This window comes from Dermochelys coriacea, chromosome 11 (genome assembly GCF_009764565.3).
Source record: "Dermochelys coriacea isolate rDerCor1 chromosome 11, rDerCor1.pri.v4, whole genome shotgun sequence".
NCBI classification, from domain to species: domain Eukaryota; kingdom Metazoa; phylum Chordata; order Testudines; family Dermochelyidae; genus Dermochelys; species Dermochelys coriacea.
The window spans coordinates 13,641,725-13,659,334 of NC_050078.2; the positions used below are offsets into that span (position 1 = coordinate 13,641,725).

At 48.6% G+C, this 17,610-nt stretch overlaps 1 protein-coding gene across 2 annotated transcripts in view; it reads right to left on the reverse strand.

Annotated features, from left to right (window-relative positions):
• Positions 1–11,546: 11,546 nt before the first annotated feature.
• Positions 11,547–17,610, reverse strand: part of LOC119863412 (protein mono-ADP-ribosyltransferase PARP14-like) — a 35,048-nt gene continuing 28,984 nt past the window's right edge. For both annotated transcript variants that reach the window (XM_038421840.2, XM_043504969.1), the window contains exons 16-17: positions 16,350–16,524; positions 11,547–13,159 (exon numbers count right to left, since the gene is read on the reverse strand). In XM_038421840.2, coding sequence (XP_038277768.1) covers positions 12,870–13,159; positions 16,350–16,524 — 465 coding nt within the window. In that variant the 3' untranslated portion in view covers positions 11,547–12,869. The remainder of the gene's footprint in view (positions 13,160–16,349; positions 16,525–17,610) is intronic.

Genomic DNA, 17,610 nt, shown 5'->3' on the forward strand with positions numbered 1-17,610 from the left:
AGTGAGCTGTAGCTCACGAAAACTTATGCTCAGATAAATTGGTTAGTCTCTAAGGTGCCACAAGTCCTCCTTTTCTTTTTCACCAGGCTGGGGCAGGGGTTGGCAATGAGTCCGTGATAAAAAAAATGTTGAGGTCGGTGTGGGTGCTCACTTCGGGCTGCTCCCCGCAAGCAGCTCCCCGCCCCTGCTGTTGCTGGTGGAGGTGCAGCCAGGGGACTCTGCCGGCACACTGCCTCCATCTGCCCTCCCCGAGTGCTGACTCTGTGGCTCCCAGCCCATTAGCTGGGAACCACGGCCAATGGGAGCTGCGGGGGCGGCACCTGCGGGTGGGGTAGAGCTGACTAGCCACACCTCTGTATAAGAGCCAGAAAGGGGACATGTGGCAGCTTCTGGGAACTGCTTGAGGTAAGCACTCCCCAGAGCGTGCACCTCTGACCTCTTCCCATGCTCCAAACCCCTGCCCCAGTTCTGATCCCTCTCCCAACCTCCAAACCCCTTGGTCCCAGCCCAGAGCACCGTCCTCTATCCCCAACCCCTCATCCCCAGCTGAACCCCAGACCTTGCACTCCCAGCGGAGCCCTCACACTCCTGCAACCCCCTGCTCCATCCCAGAGCCCCCTCATGCACCATGAACCCCTCATTTCTGCCCCACCCCAAAACCCACACCCCCAGCTCAGAGCCTGTACCCCCCTCCCACACCCCAACCCTCTGCCTCAGCCCAGAGCCCCCTTCCGCTCCCCGCCAATGTCCATCACTAAGTCCAGTAAACAAGTGTCCATCACACAACATGGTGGTGCTGACCGCTGATTGGGGTGCGGGCTCTGGGCTGGGGCCAAGGGGTTCAGAGTGTGGGAGGGGGCTCCTGGCTGGGTCTGGGGTAGGGGTGCAGGAGAGGTCTTGGGGTGCATGCTCTGGAAGGGAGTTTGGATGTGGGAGAGACTCAGGACTGGGGCAATGGATTGGGGTGCAGACTCCAGAAAGGAGTTTGGGTACGGCGGGGGGGGGGGGGGGGATCAGGGCTGGGGCAGAGGGTTGTGGTGCAGAAGGGGATGTGGACTCCTGGAGGGAGTTTGAGTGCAGGAAGGGGCTCAGGCTGGGGTAGGGGTGCAGGAGGGCATTTGGGGTGCAGGCTCTGGAAGGGGGGTTGGGCTACGTCTGGGCAGTGCTTACCTTGGGTGGCTCCCGCAAGCGACCGGCATGTCCAGCTCCTTGGCTCGGGAGCGACCAGGCACCTCTGCATGCTGCCCCTGCCTGCATGCACCACCCCTGCAGCTCCCACTGGCCGTGGTTCTCAGCCAATGGGAGCTCTGGAGTCGGCACTCATGGTGGGGGCAGCACGTGGAGATCCCCTGGCCGCCTCTGTGCCTATGAGCTAGAGGGATGTGCCAGCTACCACGGAACCAGGGTAGGTAGCCTGGGCTGAGGTGCACCACCCACCGGACTTTTAGAGGCCTAAAATCTCCCGGATTGGTTTCAGTAGCCTCCGGGAGATCAAGACTCATTCTGGTAGACACCTGGCAAAATCCGTAAGAGTTGGCAACCATAGTCGAGGCTGAGATGGGCTGGGCTGAGATAAGGTAGTCTGGGCTGGACTCAGTAGTCCAGGCAGTGCTGGGCTCTGCTGGGCAGTGCTGGGCTGAGGTGTGTAGTCCAGGCAGAGATGCACTGGGCTGGGCTGACCTCTTTGGAGCAATGCTGGGGAAATGAAAGTGGGAAAGGCTACTAGGGATTGGGTTGGCCAATAGGGTAGTTGGCAAGGCCCTTCCTAAGCGAGATGGGCATATCCACCAACAGTTCTGTGAGGTGGTGGAAATCAGGCCTCTTTTGCATTGTCTGGTATAGTTATCTCCTGCACAACTGTGACCGTTCCTTATTTTGACACTTGCTTTGTACAGCACAGCAAGGTCATCAGTTAACTCTCAACCTATGCTTCAGAAGCACAGGCTTTTACCCAAGTGAACTAAGAAGTAGCTTTACTAGTGCAGCAGGCAGAGGAAAGGTAAACATGCAGGCTGAATAGATTTAAATCAACTGTTTAAATCATTTAAATTAGCAGGCAGGACACCTTGATTTAAATAATCAATTTTAATCATATTTTGGTTATTTTCCTAAAGAAAGATAGATTCTTTATTTGGTAAGCATTAAAACATGTTGATTTGCAACTAAAGAGCACCTTTACACTAAGTTTGTTAACCAGGAGGATTCATTACATCTATAAAAATTTATTAAAGCCCTTTTTTAGCTTAACTTGCGTGTATTCCAGTTCTAGTATAGGCCTTGCTGCAGGCATAACTAATAGTGTGAATCAAAGGCTGTGAACGAGAATAGGCTTGGCCTAGGCAAAACATCATACTAGTTATTAGCTAACACCAAGTAAGCACGTTCCTCACTTGTGAGGATGCTACAGGAACATCTAGAGGTCTCAAGTAACTGATGTGACAAAGCTTTGTCCTTGCCTCCTTGGGTCCTGCATTTCCTGGCAGATTTCGCTAGCCTCAGAGGCTCACTGTGACCCTCCACATAACCCTTCTTTCTCAAGGGACAAGGGTCACAGTCTACTGAGCCATTTTCATCATAAGCCAGCAAGGGAGGTGGGGAGAAGTTATCCTTCCTTGCACAGTCTCCGTTGTCTCCCAGTCTCAGTGATTAATCAGGGGGCAAAGGTGGGGGGGAGCCCAGGTCCACCCTCTACTCCAGGCTCCAGCCCAGGGACCCTAATAGTATCAGCTATGGTAGCTGACCTTTTAGAAACATGACATGTACAAGTCCCTGGGCTACTTCCCCCACAGCAGCCCTCACTTCCTCAAGCTCCACTTCACCCTTACCTCAGGGCCTCCTTCCTTGTGCCTGATATGGTGTGTACCACTCAGCCTCTCCAACAGCACAACTTCTTCCCACAGCTCCTGACATGCACCCCCACCTGACTGGCTGGGAGGCTTTTAACTAGTTTCAGCCAGCCCCTGATTGGCTTCAGGTGTCCCAATCAACATAGCCTTCTCCCTGCCTTCTGGAAAATTCTTAATTGGCCCCAGGTATCTTAATTGACCTGGAGCAGCTGCCATTTCACTTAACCTGGTACCAGGGATTTGTTTAGCCTGGAGCTAATATATCTATCTCCCACTACTCTTCTATAGCGGGGGGAGGGATAGCTCAGTGGCTTGAGCATTGGCCTGCTAAACCCCGGGTTGTGAGTTCAATCCTTGAGGGTGCTATTTAGAAAAAAAATACACGCTCGTGCTCCACACCCTCATCCTTGTGTCCCACCCCAGGGTCCACCCCAGGACCTCCTGCCACCCTTGGAGGGTGAGGAGCCCTGGTGGGCCAGCCTATATTCCACTTTAGTCCCAAGGCCCACCAGGGATGTCAGTTGGCAGCTCCTTCATGGAGTCATGAGCACAGGCATGTACTTGGTGCAGTTCACCTCAATCCCAGACACCTGCCCCTTTTGCAGTGTGAGGGATACCCTGGCACATATATACTTGGAGTGTGCCAGGCTGCAGCCCCTATTCCGGCTCCTCACCAATATCTTATTACGTTTTTGGTTGCACTTCTCCCCTCACCTTCTCATTTATGCACTCCCTATCCGTGGCCCCACAAAGCCCCGGGATCTCCTGGTCAACCTCCTCCTGGCCCTAGCTAAAATGGCCATCTACAAAACCAGAGTGAGGTGGTTGGCCGATGGAGTCTCCTGTGACTGTGGGGCCTATTTCCGATCCTCGGTCCGTTCACGTATCCAGGCAGAGTTCCTCTGGGCGGCGTCCTCTGACTCCCTTGACGCCTTTGAGGAGCAGTGGGCTCTGTCCGGGGTTCTCTGCTCGGTGTCCCCGTCCGGTTCCCTTCTTTTGACCCTTTGACCGCACTCCTGTCCCTGTTATTTTATTAGTTGTCCCCCGGAATTTTTTGGGTATCTAGGTCCTGTGGATCCCCCTTTTAGGCTGGGGGGGACCCTTTAGCAGTGGACGGGCTTCGCCCGCCCACTTCCCGGATCCCAATAAGACTACTCTTCTATAGCGGGGGGAGGGATAGCTCAGTGGCTTGAGCATTGGCCTGCTAAACCCCGGGTTGTGAGTTCAATCCTTGAGGGTGCTATTTAGAAAAAAAATACACGCTCGTGCTCCACACCCTCATCCTTGTGTCCCACCCCAGGGTCCACCCCAGGACCTCCTGCCACCCTTGGAGGGTGAGGAGCCCTGGTGGGCCAGCCTATATTCCACTTTAGTCCCAAGGCCCACCAGGGATGTCAGTTGGCAGCTCCTTCATGGAGTCATGAGCACGGGCGTGTACTTGGTGCAGTTCACCTCAATCCCAGACACCTGCCCCTTTTGCAGTGTGAGGGATACCCTGGCACATATATACTTGGAGTGTGCCAGGCTGCAGCCCCTATTTCGGCTCCTCACCAATATTTTATTACGTTTTTGGCTGCACTTCTCCCTTCACCTTCTCATTTATGCACTCCCTATCCGTGGCCCCACAAAGTCACGGGATCTCCTGGTCAACCTCCTCCTGGCCCTAGCTAAAATGGCCATCTACAAAACCAGAGTGAGGAGGTTGGCCGATGGAGTCTCCTGTGACTGTGGGGCCTATTTTCGATCCTCGGTCCGTTCACGTATCCAGGCAGAGTTCCTCTGGGCGGCGTCCTCTGACTCCCTTGACGCCTTTGAAGAGCAGTGGGCGCCGTCCGGGGTTCTCTGCTCGGTGTCCCCATCCGGTTCCCTTCTTTTGACCCTTTGACTGCACTCCTGTCCCTGTTATTTTATTAGTTGTCCCCTCAAATTTTTTGGGCATCTAGTCCTGTGGATCCCCCTTTTAGGCTGGGGGGGATCCTTTAGAATCATAGAATATCAGGGTTGGAAGGGACCCCAGAAGGTCATCTAGTCCAACCCCCTGCTCAAAGCAGGACCAAGTCCCAGTTAAATCATCCTAGCCAGGGCTTTGTCAAGCCTGACCTTAAAAACCTCTAAGGAAGGAGATTCTACCACCTCCCTAGGTAACGCATTCCAGTGTTTCACCACCCTCTTAGTGAAAAAGTTTTTCCTAATATCCAATCTAAACCTCCCCCATTGCAACTTGAGACCATTACTCCTCGTTCTGTCATCTGCTACCATTGAGAACAGTCTAGAGCCATCCTCTTTGAAACCCCCTTTCAGGTAGTTGAAAGCAGCTATCAAATCCCCCCTCATTCTTCTCTTCTGCAGACTAAACAATCCCAGCTCCCTCAGCCTCTCCTCATAAGTCATGTGCTCTAGACCCCTAATCATTTTTGTTGCCCTTCGCTGTACTCTTTCCAATTTATCCACATCCTTCTTGTAGTGTGGGGCCCAAAACTGGACACAGTACTCCAGATGAGACCTCACCAGTGTCGAATAAAGGGGAACGATCACGTCCCTCGATCTGCTCGCTATGCCCCTACTTATACATCCCAAAATGCCATTGGCCTTCTTGGCAACAAGGGCACACTGCTGACTCATATCCAGCTTCTCGTCCACTGTCACCCCTAGGTCCTTTTCCGCAGAACTGCTGCCGAGCCATTCGGTCCCTAGTCTGTAGCGGTGCATTGGATTCTTCCATCCTAAGTGCAGGACCCTGCACTTATCCTTATTGAACCTCATTAGATTTCTTTTGGCCCAATCTTCCAATTTGTCTAGGTCCTTCTGTATCCTATCCCTCCCCTCCAGCGTATCTACCACTCCTCCCAGTTTAGTATCATCCGCAAATTTGCTGAGAGTGCAATCCACACCATCCTCCAGATCATTTATGAAGATATTGAACAAAACGGGCCCCAGGACCGACCCCTGGGGCACTCCACTTGACACCGGCTGCCAACTAGACATGGAGCCATTGATCACTACCCGTTGAGCCCGACAATCTAGCCAGCTTTCTACCCACCTTATAGTGCATTCATCCAGCCCATACTTCCTTAACTTGCTGACAAGAATGCTGTGGGAGACCGTGTCAAAAGCTTTGCTAAAGTCAAGAAACAATACATCCACTGCTTTCCCTTCATCCACAGAACCAGTAATCTCATCATAAAAGGCGATTAGATTAGTCAGGCATGACCTTCCCTTGGTGAATCCATGCTGACTGTTCCTGATCACTTTCCTCTCCTCTAAGTGCTTCAGGATTGATTCTTTGAGGACCTGCTCCATGATTTTTCCAGGGACTGAGGTGAGGCTGACCGGCCTGTAGTTCCCAGGATCCTCCTTCTTCCCTTTTCTAAAGATGGGCACTACATTAGCCTTTTTCCAGTCATCCGGGACTTCCCCCGTTCGCCACGAGTTTTCAAAGATAATGGCCAGGGCTCTGCAATCACAGCCGCCAATTCCCTCAGCACTCTCGGATGCAATTCGTCCGGCCCCATGGACTTGTGCACGTCCAGCTTTTCTAAATAGTCCCTAACCACCTCTATCTCTACAGAGGGCTGGCCATCTCTTCCCCATTTTGTGATGCCCAGCACAGCAGTCTGGGAGCTGACCTTGTTAGTGAAAACAGAGGCAAAAAAAGCATTGAGTACATTAGCTTTTTCCACATCCTCTGTCACTAGCTTGCCTCCCTCATTCAGTAAGGGGCCCACACTTTCCTTGGCTTTCTTCTTGTTGCCAACATACCTGAAGAAACCCTTCTTGTTACTCTTGACATCTCTTGCTAGCTGCAGCTCCAGGTGCGATTTGGCCCTCCTGATATCTTTCCTACATGCCCGAGCAATATTTTTATACTCTTCCCTGGTCATATGTCCAACCTTCCACTTCTTGTAAGCTTCTTTTTTATGTTTAAGATCCGCTAGGATTTCACCATTAAGCCAAGCTGGTCGCCTGCCATATTTACTATTCTTTCGACTCATCGGGATGGTTTGTCCCTGTAACCTCAACAGGGATTCCTTGAAATACAGCCAGCTCTCCTGGACTCCCTTCCCTTTCATGTTAGTCCCCCAGGGGATCCTGGCCATCTGTTCCCTGAGGGAGTCAAAGTCTGCTTTCCTGAAGTCCAGGGTCCGTATCCTGCTGCTTACCTTTCTTCCCTGCGTCAGGATCCTGAACTCAACCAACTCATGGTCACTGCCTCCCAGATTCCCATCCACTTTTGCTTCCCCCACTAATTCTACCCGGTTTGTGAGCAGCAGGTCAAGAAAAGCGCTCCCCCTAGTTGGCTCCCCTAGCACTTGCACCAGGAAATTGTCCCCTACGCTTTCCAAAAACTTCCTGGATTGTCTATGCACCGCTGTATTGCTCTCCCAGCAGATATCAGGAAAATTAAAGTCACCCATGAGAATCAGGGCATGCGATCTAGTAGCTTCCGTGAGTTGCCGGTAGAAAGCCTCATCCACCTCATCCCCCTGGTCCGGTGGTCTATAGCAGACTCCCACCATGACATCACTCTTGTTGCACACACTTCTAAACTTAATCCAGAGACACTCAGGTTTTTCCACAGTTTCGTACCGGAGCGCTGAGCAGTCATACTGCTCCCTTACATACAGTGCTACTCCCCCACCTTTTCTGCCCTGCCTGTCCTTCCTGAACAGTTTATAACCATCCATGACTGTACTCCAGTCATGTGAGTTATCCCACCAAGTCTCTGTTATTCCAATCACGTCATAATTCCTTGACATCACCAGGACCTCCAGTTCTCCCTGCTTGTTTCCAAGGCTTTGTGCATTTGTATATAAGCACTTGAGATAACCTGTTGATCGCCCCTCATTCCCAGTATGAGGCAGGAGCCCTCCCCTCACAGACATTCCTGCCTGTGCTTCCTCCCGGTATCCCGCTTTCCCACTTACCTCAGGGCTTTGGTCTCCTTCCCCCGGTGAACCTAGTTTAAAGCCCTCCTCACTAGGTTAGCCAGCCTGCTGGCAAAGATGTTCTTCCCTCTCTTCGTAAGATGGAGCCCGTCTCTGCCCAGCACTCCTCCTTCATGGAACACCATCCCATGGTCAAAGAATCCAAAGCCTTCTCTCCGACACCACCTGCGTAGCCATTCGTTGACCTCCACGATTCGACGGTCCCTACCCAGGCCTTTTCCTTCCACGGGGAGGATGGACGAGAACACCACTTGCGCCTCCAACTCCTTTATCCTTCTTCCCAGAGCCACGTAGTCCGCAGTGATCCGCTCAAGGTCATTCTTGGCAGTATCATTGGTGCCCACGTGGAGAAGCAGGAAGGGGTAGCGATCCGAGGGCTTGATGAGTCTCGGCAGTCTCTCCGTCACATCACGAATCTTAGCCCCTGGCAAGCAGCAGACTTCTCGGTTTTCCCGGTCAGGGCGGCAGATAGATGACTCAGTCCCCCGGAGGAGAGAGTCCCCGACCACCACCACCCGCCTTCTCCTCCTGGGAGTGGTGGTCGTGGAACCCCCAACCTCAGGACATCGCATCTCATGCCTCCCAACCAGCGGAGTCTCCTTCTGCTTTCTCCCCCCAGACATATCATCTGGTCCACTCTCCGCATTGGTACCTGTGGAGAGAACATGAAAGCGGTTAGTTACCTGTGTCTGTGTTACTGGAGCCCGGACATTCCGCTTACCTCTTCTGGAGGTCACATGTTGCCAAGCTTCTTCACTGGCCTCTTGGCCCCTCTGTGCAACCTGCTCTATATCTTTAGAGCTTTGTGCCCCTAGAAGGCTATCCTTTAGCAGTGGACGGGCTTCGTCCGCCCGCTTCCCGGATCCCAATAAGACTACTCTTTCATAGCCATCTGGCCTTCCCCCGTCACACTGCATAAACACATTTCTAGGTGAAGGTACAGGCACACACTGGCCCCAAGTAAGATAAAGATGGGACAACAGGATAATGGATGAGGATTTTCCGTTCAAACTAGCAGATACAAGGATAAGGGTGGTAACTAACCACTTCAGAAGTGGAATATGCAATTTGTTTCTACTAATGTATAAAAGGGGAAGTCATAGGAGGAGCACTTTTGTCCAGCCGAGGAGACAGCAGAGACTCCCGTGGCTGACTGAGCTGGTCCATTGTCACAGGCGTACATGTGTTAGTGTAAACATAGCGCCTATGGGGCACTAGGAACTGGGCTTCATCGACAGTAAACCTGGCTGAGCACCTTCGCCACTGAACCAAGCCTGTGATCTTTCTTATGAGTAACATCAATGTCTGCAGAATTAACATGCTGCACCGTCTGCTAGTCTAACGCAGCTGACATCGGAGCTCCAAGAATAGTAACAAAGATGCAGCAGCAACATTCTTCAGCATTTTACAGTTAGAAAATGGTGAATGATGCAATTCTTATTTACTAGATAATGATTAATTTTTTTTACTTAAGATTTGTGACAAGTTCTATTTGGGTGGAAATTCAACTCAAATGTGCAAAAACAGCATTTTATTTTTGTAAATTAAATAAATACCTTAAATATGCTGGATTGGATACATAAGAAAAATGTTTATCAAAACATAGTTTTCATTTAAAGCTGACTGATTTATTAAGCAAAGAAATTAGTATTTGTAGTGATTTGTAGTAATTATTTCTGATCATCATGGTGGGGGGAGGGAAAGCTGTCCCAAAAGTCAGGGAGTAGGGGGCCCCCCACCCCCTCATTGGCTCCACCCCACCCCACCTCTTCCCCCAAGGTCCTGCTCCAGCTAAGCTGGAAGCCAGAGCGGGGTGGGGAGCCTGGGCCCCTAAGGGTTGCCAGGTGTCCAGTTTTCAGCTGGAACACCTGGTTGAAAAGAGACCCTGGCAGCTCCAGTCAGTGCAGCTGACCGGGCCATTAAAAGTCTGGACGGGGGTGCAGTAGGGCTAAGATAGGCTCCCTGCCTGCCCTGGCTCCATGTGGCTCACAGAAGTGACCATCATGTTCTTGCGGCCCCTAGGCACAGGGGCAGCCAAGGAGGTCTGCGTGCTACCCCACCCCAAGCACCGGCTTCACAGCTCCTATTGGCTGGGAACTGCAGCCAGTGGGAGCTGTGGGGATGGTGCCTGCAGGCTGGGCCAACGCATGGGGTCACCTTGCTGCACCTCCACCTAGGAGCAGGAGGGAGATGCTGGCTACATCCGGGAGCCGCCTGACGTAAGTACCGCCTGGAACCTGCAACCCCTGCCCCAGCCCGGAGCCCTCACCCCCCCCCGCACTCCAACCTTCTGCCCCAGCCCAGAGCCTCCTCCCACACTCCAAACCCCTTAGCCCAACCCTTCAGCTCAGAGCCCCCTCCTGCACCCCAAACCCCTCATCCCTGGCCCCAGCCCAGAGCCTGCAGCCGGAGCCCTCACCCCTCCCACACCCAAACTCCCTTCCCCAGCCCTCAGCCCCCTGCCATGCTCCAAACCCTCATCCCCGGCCCCACCTCAGAGCCAGTACCCCCAGCCAGAGCCCCCACCTCCACCCCTTCCCACATCCCAACCCCCTGCCCCAGCCTGTTGAAAATGAGCGAGGGAGGATGGAATGAGCAGGGGTGGTGCCTCAGAGAAGGGGTGCGGCAGGCCCCGGGGAAGGGGCGGGGCAGGGGCTAGGACAAGGGTTTTAGGTTTTCTGAAATCAGAAAGTTGGCAACCCTAGGGCCCCTCCCCCTGCCAGGGGTGGGGGGACCCCCAAGAGCAGCCTCCAGCCTGTGTCCCTGCCCCCTGGACACCTGCCACGGCACATGGGGAGTCCATGGCTCCCTACAGCTGCTTCTGCGACTCTTACCCCAGCCTGGCTCTGGCCAGTGGACGGGGCCTTGGAGCAGCAGCTTAGCCATGGTAAGAGCCTCCTGGGCAGCTGTGGGGAGCCATGGACCCCCAACCCAGAGCCCTGCCTCCCCGTTCCAGCACCCCTTCTTCCATCTCCGTGAAGGGGTAGCAGCCTGAGGGTCTGTGCACAAGAAATGTGCCAGAGAGGCCAATTGCTGCCTTTTGAGACCCAGGGAAGCGTAAAACACCTGGGATCCAGAGAGTGGGATTCCCCCACAGCAATCTGGAGGACAGCCATTATGGGTCCTTTCCTTTTTGGAAAAGTGCCAGGTACACATTGCTCTATAAATAATAAAAATGATTTTACTGTGTTAGAAAAGAAGAAGACTCTCAACCAGATGGTCCCCTCATGTTGCTCCTTCTTACCACTGTGGGGTGAGGTTGTTCTTGTGGCTCTGCTGCAATTAACTCATCACTAGAGTAAATCTCTGGTGTATGTGCAGTGGTTCTCTAGCAATCTTAAGGTGCAATGCAGTATTTTAACGGTTTCTCAAAGGGCCAATAAATAGGGCATCATAAAATCTCTAGTGTACTGCCATGGAAACGTTTACCATGGTCGCTGGGAAGCATTATTCACTTTGATGGAGAGTTTCTGCAACAGAGCAGAAAGGAACACCAAGTGGCAAAGGAGAGCTTGTGGTTTAAACTGTCCAAATGTCTTCAAAGATGAAACGGTCGATGGCCTATCACATCAGTCAATCCCTGTTCAGCAAAACGTTTAAGCTTGTACTAAGTGAATCGCTGAATTAGGGCCTACACCCATAGTGCTGTCAAATACACAAAATGAACAAACTGAATAAAGAGACTATTTTTTTCTCTAAACTCTTTCAGTAATAGTGATCCTATGTATAACTTGTATCAGAGCAGACAAAAATGTTCAGACAAAGGTTCATTTTAATTGATTGTGTCTCTAGTAGTTGTATAACTAATGACCCTATAATACACCATTCACTATTCAGAATAATTAACAGCTTTATTCACAGAAATATGACCCTGTGGTATGAGTGGCAGCATAAGAAGTTAATATCACTGTTGTTATGAATGTACCTAATTTTCAGAAATACAAATATTCTAAAACTGGCTTTATAAAGCTTAGCAAAGTAGTTTATCAATAGATGGTTTTTCAATTGTTTTCTAGAATTCAGTAATTTAACACATGCTCAGAGGTTACCATCTATACAAGGTTATAATTCTACAGAAAAAGGGCTTATTATGCCTCAAGACTGTGCAGAAAGAATGCCAGCCTTCTCTATATGATGATTATCTTGAATATTCCAGAAGGACTGATTTTGTACTTGAACGTATTGATTCTGCAGGATGCTGAATGAAGTGCAAAAGCACCAGCAATCAGCTAGGCACCTGGGAAGAAAGGCATCTGGATAATACAGAGAAATGTACAGAATACCCATATAGACATGAGCCCTAGTGTATAGGAGATGAATAGGATGGGGCAAAGGTGATTTACTGAATGTAACTTATGTTTTTGGGTTTTCCTTGAACCCTAAGTTAACCAGAAGTGGTAATTTGCTTAGAGCGATTAATGTGTATACTTGGAAAAAATTGAGATCAAGGGTCCCCTGCTTGTTGCATACACGTCTGAGGGTTTGAAAGACACTCTCTTTCAGCTATTCAGTGCCTTATGATGTGGGGAACAGCATCCTTACTGATGCACCAGCCTGCTACACTCAGTTTACTTTAGGTTGTGGGCAACAAAAAATTGCATCCAACAGCCCTTCCTGCTAAAAGCCCTATCTACCTAGCCTGAATGTGCTATTCTCACAACCACTGTTCCCTCTAAGCTGTGTGTGTGTGCATGCGCACACAGATCCTAAACACCACATGCACAAAAATTTGCACAGAAGCACAATTTGCACAGAAGTAATTTTTTCCACACACGGCCTGTCAAAAATTAGAGGGAACATTGCTCACAACCCTCATCGACACCCAAATGATGAGCACTGTTAGGGTGCATAATAAAATCTACTTAACCTGGTCTCTTTTCTTAATATTATTTACATATATTTAGGCAATTGGCTATATAAATGGTCATTTGAGTCAATAAACCAAAATATAAAGAGCTATAAGAAAGCCAGTACTTTTCTCATTCTTCAAATTTCTGGTTACAAAATTATCCTTGCAATATTATTCACAAAATAAAGGCACCAAAAAACCTCTTCCACTGTTTTTAAAAAATAAATCTTATCTTCTAAAAGTAATAAGGTATTCTGGATAAGCTTGAATGTCATTAAATATGACAAACATTGATGGATGACCCGTGTTATCAGTCACACTATCATATAGGTCAGTAGGATCTGCCAAGTTTTTTGCTGGTGGAGTGATTAATCCTGTTTTTCCAGTGCAATATTCTCCAGTGAGAACTCGAGCAAGGTACATGTATTTTCTGCCACTCCCATCAGGTCTAGAGTATCCATCCTGAGCAGAATAACTGGCATCAACAGCAAAATAGGTTCCATTTCCAATTGCTGCACCTGTGATCAGAAAGACAAAGTTTTTAAAACTTTTAAAGAACAAGACTTTCATTCTTATGTAACCCCTAAAATGTGCAACCTTCTCTTCTATTAGTGAAAAAGGATCATTTGAAATTAAAATTAAGAGTTTGACAGCATCGTTCCAGCTTCCCTTGGAATAGGCCCTTGTATCAAAGTATCAGTCATAAGTTTACTGAGATGACGCTTTATCACTCAGCTAATCATGCAGACTTACTTTGCCTTTTCTTATGGTGAAGGAGGTTAAACTTTCTCCCTCTATTTGTCATTGTGTAGTTTTCTATCTAACACATGGCAAACATTTAGAATTTTTTAATTATAAGATTATATAATTGTAATTATAATATTCTAATGATACTTCACAGAGGCAGACGAATCATGGTTCTTCATCTGGGACCTGTTTCTCTTCTTTTCTGAAAGTGGGAGAAAGCTTCCAATGCAAACAGCAAAAATATATGCAGGGAATTGAATCCTATTGCTAAAGACTTCATCCTTCTTTGCCCAGTCTGTTCTTTGCTGTTCATCACATCTGTTCATTTTGTCATGTATAATACTATCCCTGATCCTACAAAGTACGTATTCTGAATAATCCGACTGAGTTCAATGCTTCAAGCTAAGTACAGGCGCAAGACTTCGCAGAATCAGGGCCTCACATAGTCTCTGCGCCAAATACAATATTTTGGTTTGTAGCACCCAAAGACAACTGTCTGATCAGTGCAGAACATCTCTGATTTAGATTGAACAGAGTTGCCCATGACACTAGTTAAAGAGAAAGAATGTATATATTAAATGTAACTCTTGTGAAGAGTGCCAGATTGAGTGGCGTCCTCTAATTATCCCCAAGAACAGAAACAGCACAAGCAGCAGCAGAAGCTTTCCCCACACGGTTCAGCCAATTTGTCTCTTATCTGATAAGGCGGCACCATTTTCTAGGCAGAAAAGATAATCAGTTGTATCTCTAGGGTCCATTCACTTTGTAATGTCTCGGCTGAGAATGTCAACAAGGAAGCCAGGCAGTGACTGTTCTGATTAACAGTTTTTGTGAGGTAGGTAATACATTTAATAATATATCAACTTTCACAAAGGCCACCAAAGTTTTAAATGATTTTAGATTTGCGAAGTACGATGATCTCTCTGTGCTAGTCTGCAGTGGATATTGTGCACGGGCCAAGGGATTAACCACTTGACATTGATAAACTCCTCAGATCTTTTTCACAATTTACGATTTTTAGACAATAAACCAGGCGTGGGCAAACTATGGCCCAGGGGCCACATCTGGCCCTTCACACTCTCACCAGGTAGTGAGGTCCAGGGCTTACCCCGCTCCGCATATGCTGTGGCTCCACATGGCTCCCGGAAGCAGCGGCATGTCCCCTCCTCTGGCTACTACACATAGGGGCAGCCAGGGGCCTCCGCATGCTGCCCCCCCCAAGCTGTCCCCGCAGCTCCCATTGGCCGGGAACCATGGCCAATGGGAGCTGCAGAGGTGGTGTCTGTGGATGGGACAGCGCACAGAGCTGCCTGGCCGCGCCTCCACATAGGAGCCGGAGGGGGGGAAGGACATGCCGCTGCTTCCAGGAGCTGCTTGAGGTAAGCACCACCCGGAGCCTGAACCCCTGACCATTTCCTGCACCCCAACCCCCTGCCCTAGCCCTGATCCCCCTCCTGCCCTCTGAGCCCCTCGGTCCCAGCCCAGAGCACCCTCCTGCACCTCCAACCCCTCATCCCCAGCCCCACCCCCGAGCCCACACTCCCAGCTGGAGCCCTCAGTCCCCCCCTGCACCCCAACCTCCGGCCCCAATCCGGAGCCACCCCCCACACCCTGAACTCCTCATTTCTGGCCCCACCCCAGAGCTCTCACACCTTAACCCCCAATTTTGTGAGCATTCATGGCCCGCTATACAATTTCAATACCCAGATGTGGCCCTCGGGCCAAAAAGTTTGCCCACCCCTCCAATAAGCAGTACAAATAAACTGAAAATAAAAGCCTTCAAATTAACCAATAATGAAAGCATGTTATCTGGCTAGACTTATAAACCCTCCAAAACATAAGAAAACCCTTTGGCTTAAGGAATGATCTGCCTGTCTGATAAGAATAAACAGCTGCGTAATTAAGATATCAGCACAGGTATATCGGAACTCATTAGCTAGACACTTCAATAACTATTGAATACAATAGCGCACTTCAGAGCCTGGACGGATGGTGACATATGAACAATTCTCATATAAGAACATAAGAATGGCCATACTGGGTCAGACCAAAGGTCCATCCAGCCCAGTATCCTGTCTGCCAACAGTGGCCAATGCCAGGTGCCCCAGAGGGAGTGATCCTAACAAGTAATGATCAAGTGATTTCTCTCCTGCCATCCATCTCCACCCTCTGACAAACAGAGGCTAGGGACACCATTCCTTACCCATCCTGGCTAATAGCCATTAATGGACTTAACTTCCATGAATTTATCCAGTTCTCTTTTAAACCCTGTTATAGTCCTAGCCTTCACAACCTCCTCAGGCAAGGCGTTCCACAGGTTGACTGTGCGGTGTGTGAAGAAGAACTTCCTTTTATTTGTTTTAAACCTGCTGCCCATTAATTTCATTTGGTGGCCCCTAGTTCTTCTATTATGGGAACAAGTAAATAACTTTTCCTTATTCACTTTCTCCACACCACTCGTGATTTTATATACTTCTATCATATCTCCCCTTAGTCTCCTCTTTTCCAAGCTGAAAAGTCTTAGCCTCTTTAATCTCTCCTCATATGGGATCCGTTCCAAACCCCTAATCATTTTAGTTGCCCTTTTCTGAACCTTTTCTAATGCCAGTATATCTTTTTTGAAATGAGGGGACCACATCTGTACGCCGTATTCAAGACGTGGGCATACCATGTATTTATACAAGGGCAATAAGATATTCTCATTCTTATTCTCTATCCCTTTTTTAATGATTCCTAACATCCCGTTAGGATATGCTCAAGGCACGCACAGAAGAGTCTAATAGGTCATCTAATACTTCCTTCCCTCCACACAGAATTATTCCCCATATTTACTAATTCTTTGTCTCTTTCTCTGACCTCATTCCTCACCATGCACTGTGCATGTGACACCATTATCACACACCATGTCTCACTCATCCATTCCCTGTTTAGGAAATTAACTTGCTTTGAATAATAATTTACCATTCTTTCCAGCAAAACCACGATTAAACCCATTGTAATTAATTGTGCTCAGTGAGGAACTAGGTGTTCCATGGAATAGGAGATTCTCATTATTTGTGTTGCTATTCTTTTTGTCCAGCGACTGTTTTTTGATTTGGTAGGTCTGCCACAGGTAAGGATTTTGTATCCTTTCAATCTGCAAAGTTAGAAAATAAAACACATTATTGATAATGGCCAATATCTAGGATGACAGCAAAGCATTAAAAAATAACAAATATAAATTAATTGGTTTTCAGATCACTCTGCCCCTGTGGTGTCTATTTAGAATTGGGACGCTGGAAATCCAAACATTACAGAATGTGAACCAATAAATAACCAGAATATGATAACCTAGAAAAAGTCTTTAGTTTGACTATTTCCTTTTAATCACTTGAGTTTTGCTTCATGTGCCAAGTATTTGGAGCAAATACTAGCATGTTCACAGCAAAGTGATGAAAGTTTTTAGAGGTATGCTGTTGTATTCTGCTATTGTGGTATCACCAGCAGCAAAAGGGGCTTTTGAATAAGATGCACCCTGAACATCTGAACTCTTTGCTGATAATTCTCCCATTAAAGGGGAGAATTGTAGAGCTATCATTATGCTTTTACAAGAACAAGCTTCTTTTCTAGATCCCAACTTGGGGATTAAAATTATGTCCTCAATTGTATAATTTAGCCCGCTAAAAACTGCCATTTAAGAATACACTTCCAGGGAGCAAATTTTGCTGGCCTACTCACGAAAGCAATCTATTTTTAAGGAAATGGTTCCAGGGAGCAACCTGGTATATCAGCATCAAAGCTCTGATCCAACTCCCACTGAAGTCAATAGGAAATGTTCCTGTTGGAGCTGGCCCAAAGAGCACTGGTATAAAAGCTTCCAACTGGCAAATTAACATTAAGAGGATCTAGAGCTGGACAAAAAGCCCTGGCTAGGATGATTTAACTGGGACTTGGTCCTGCTTTGAGCAGGGGGTTGGACTAGATGACCTTCTGGGGTCCCTTCCAACCCTGATATTCTATGATTCTATGATTCTAAGCTTGCTTAGGTCATGCCATTGCATAATTGTTCCCACTGTATGCTAATTTTGCTCCATATATTTTTTTTAATGTGCCAAGTGCTGTGGCATTCCTCTATTCTCTCAGAACATTATTCTTCAAGGATAGAGGATCTCACCATTGGCAAGTGTCCTGGGATATTCAGAATACTTCCTCATTCTTAATTTCATCTGATTTCTCATACTTA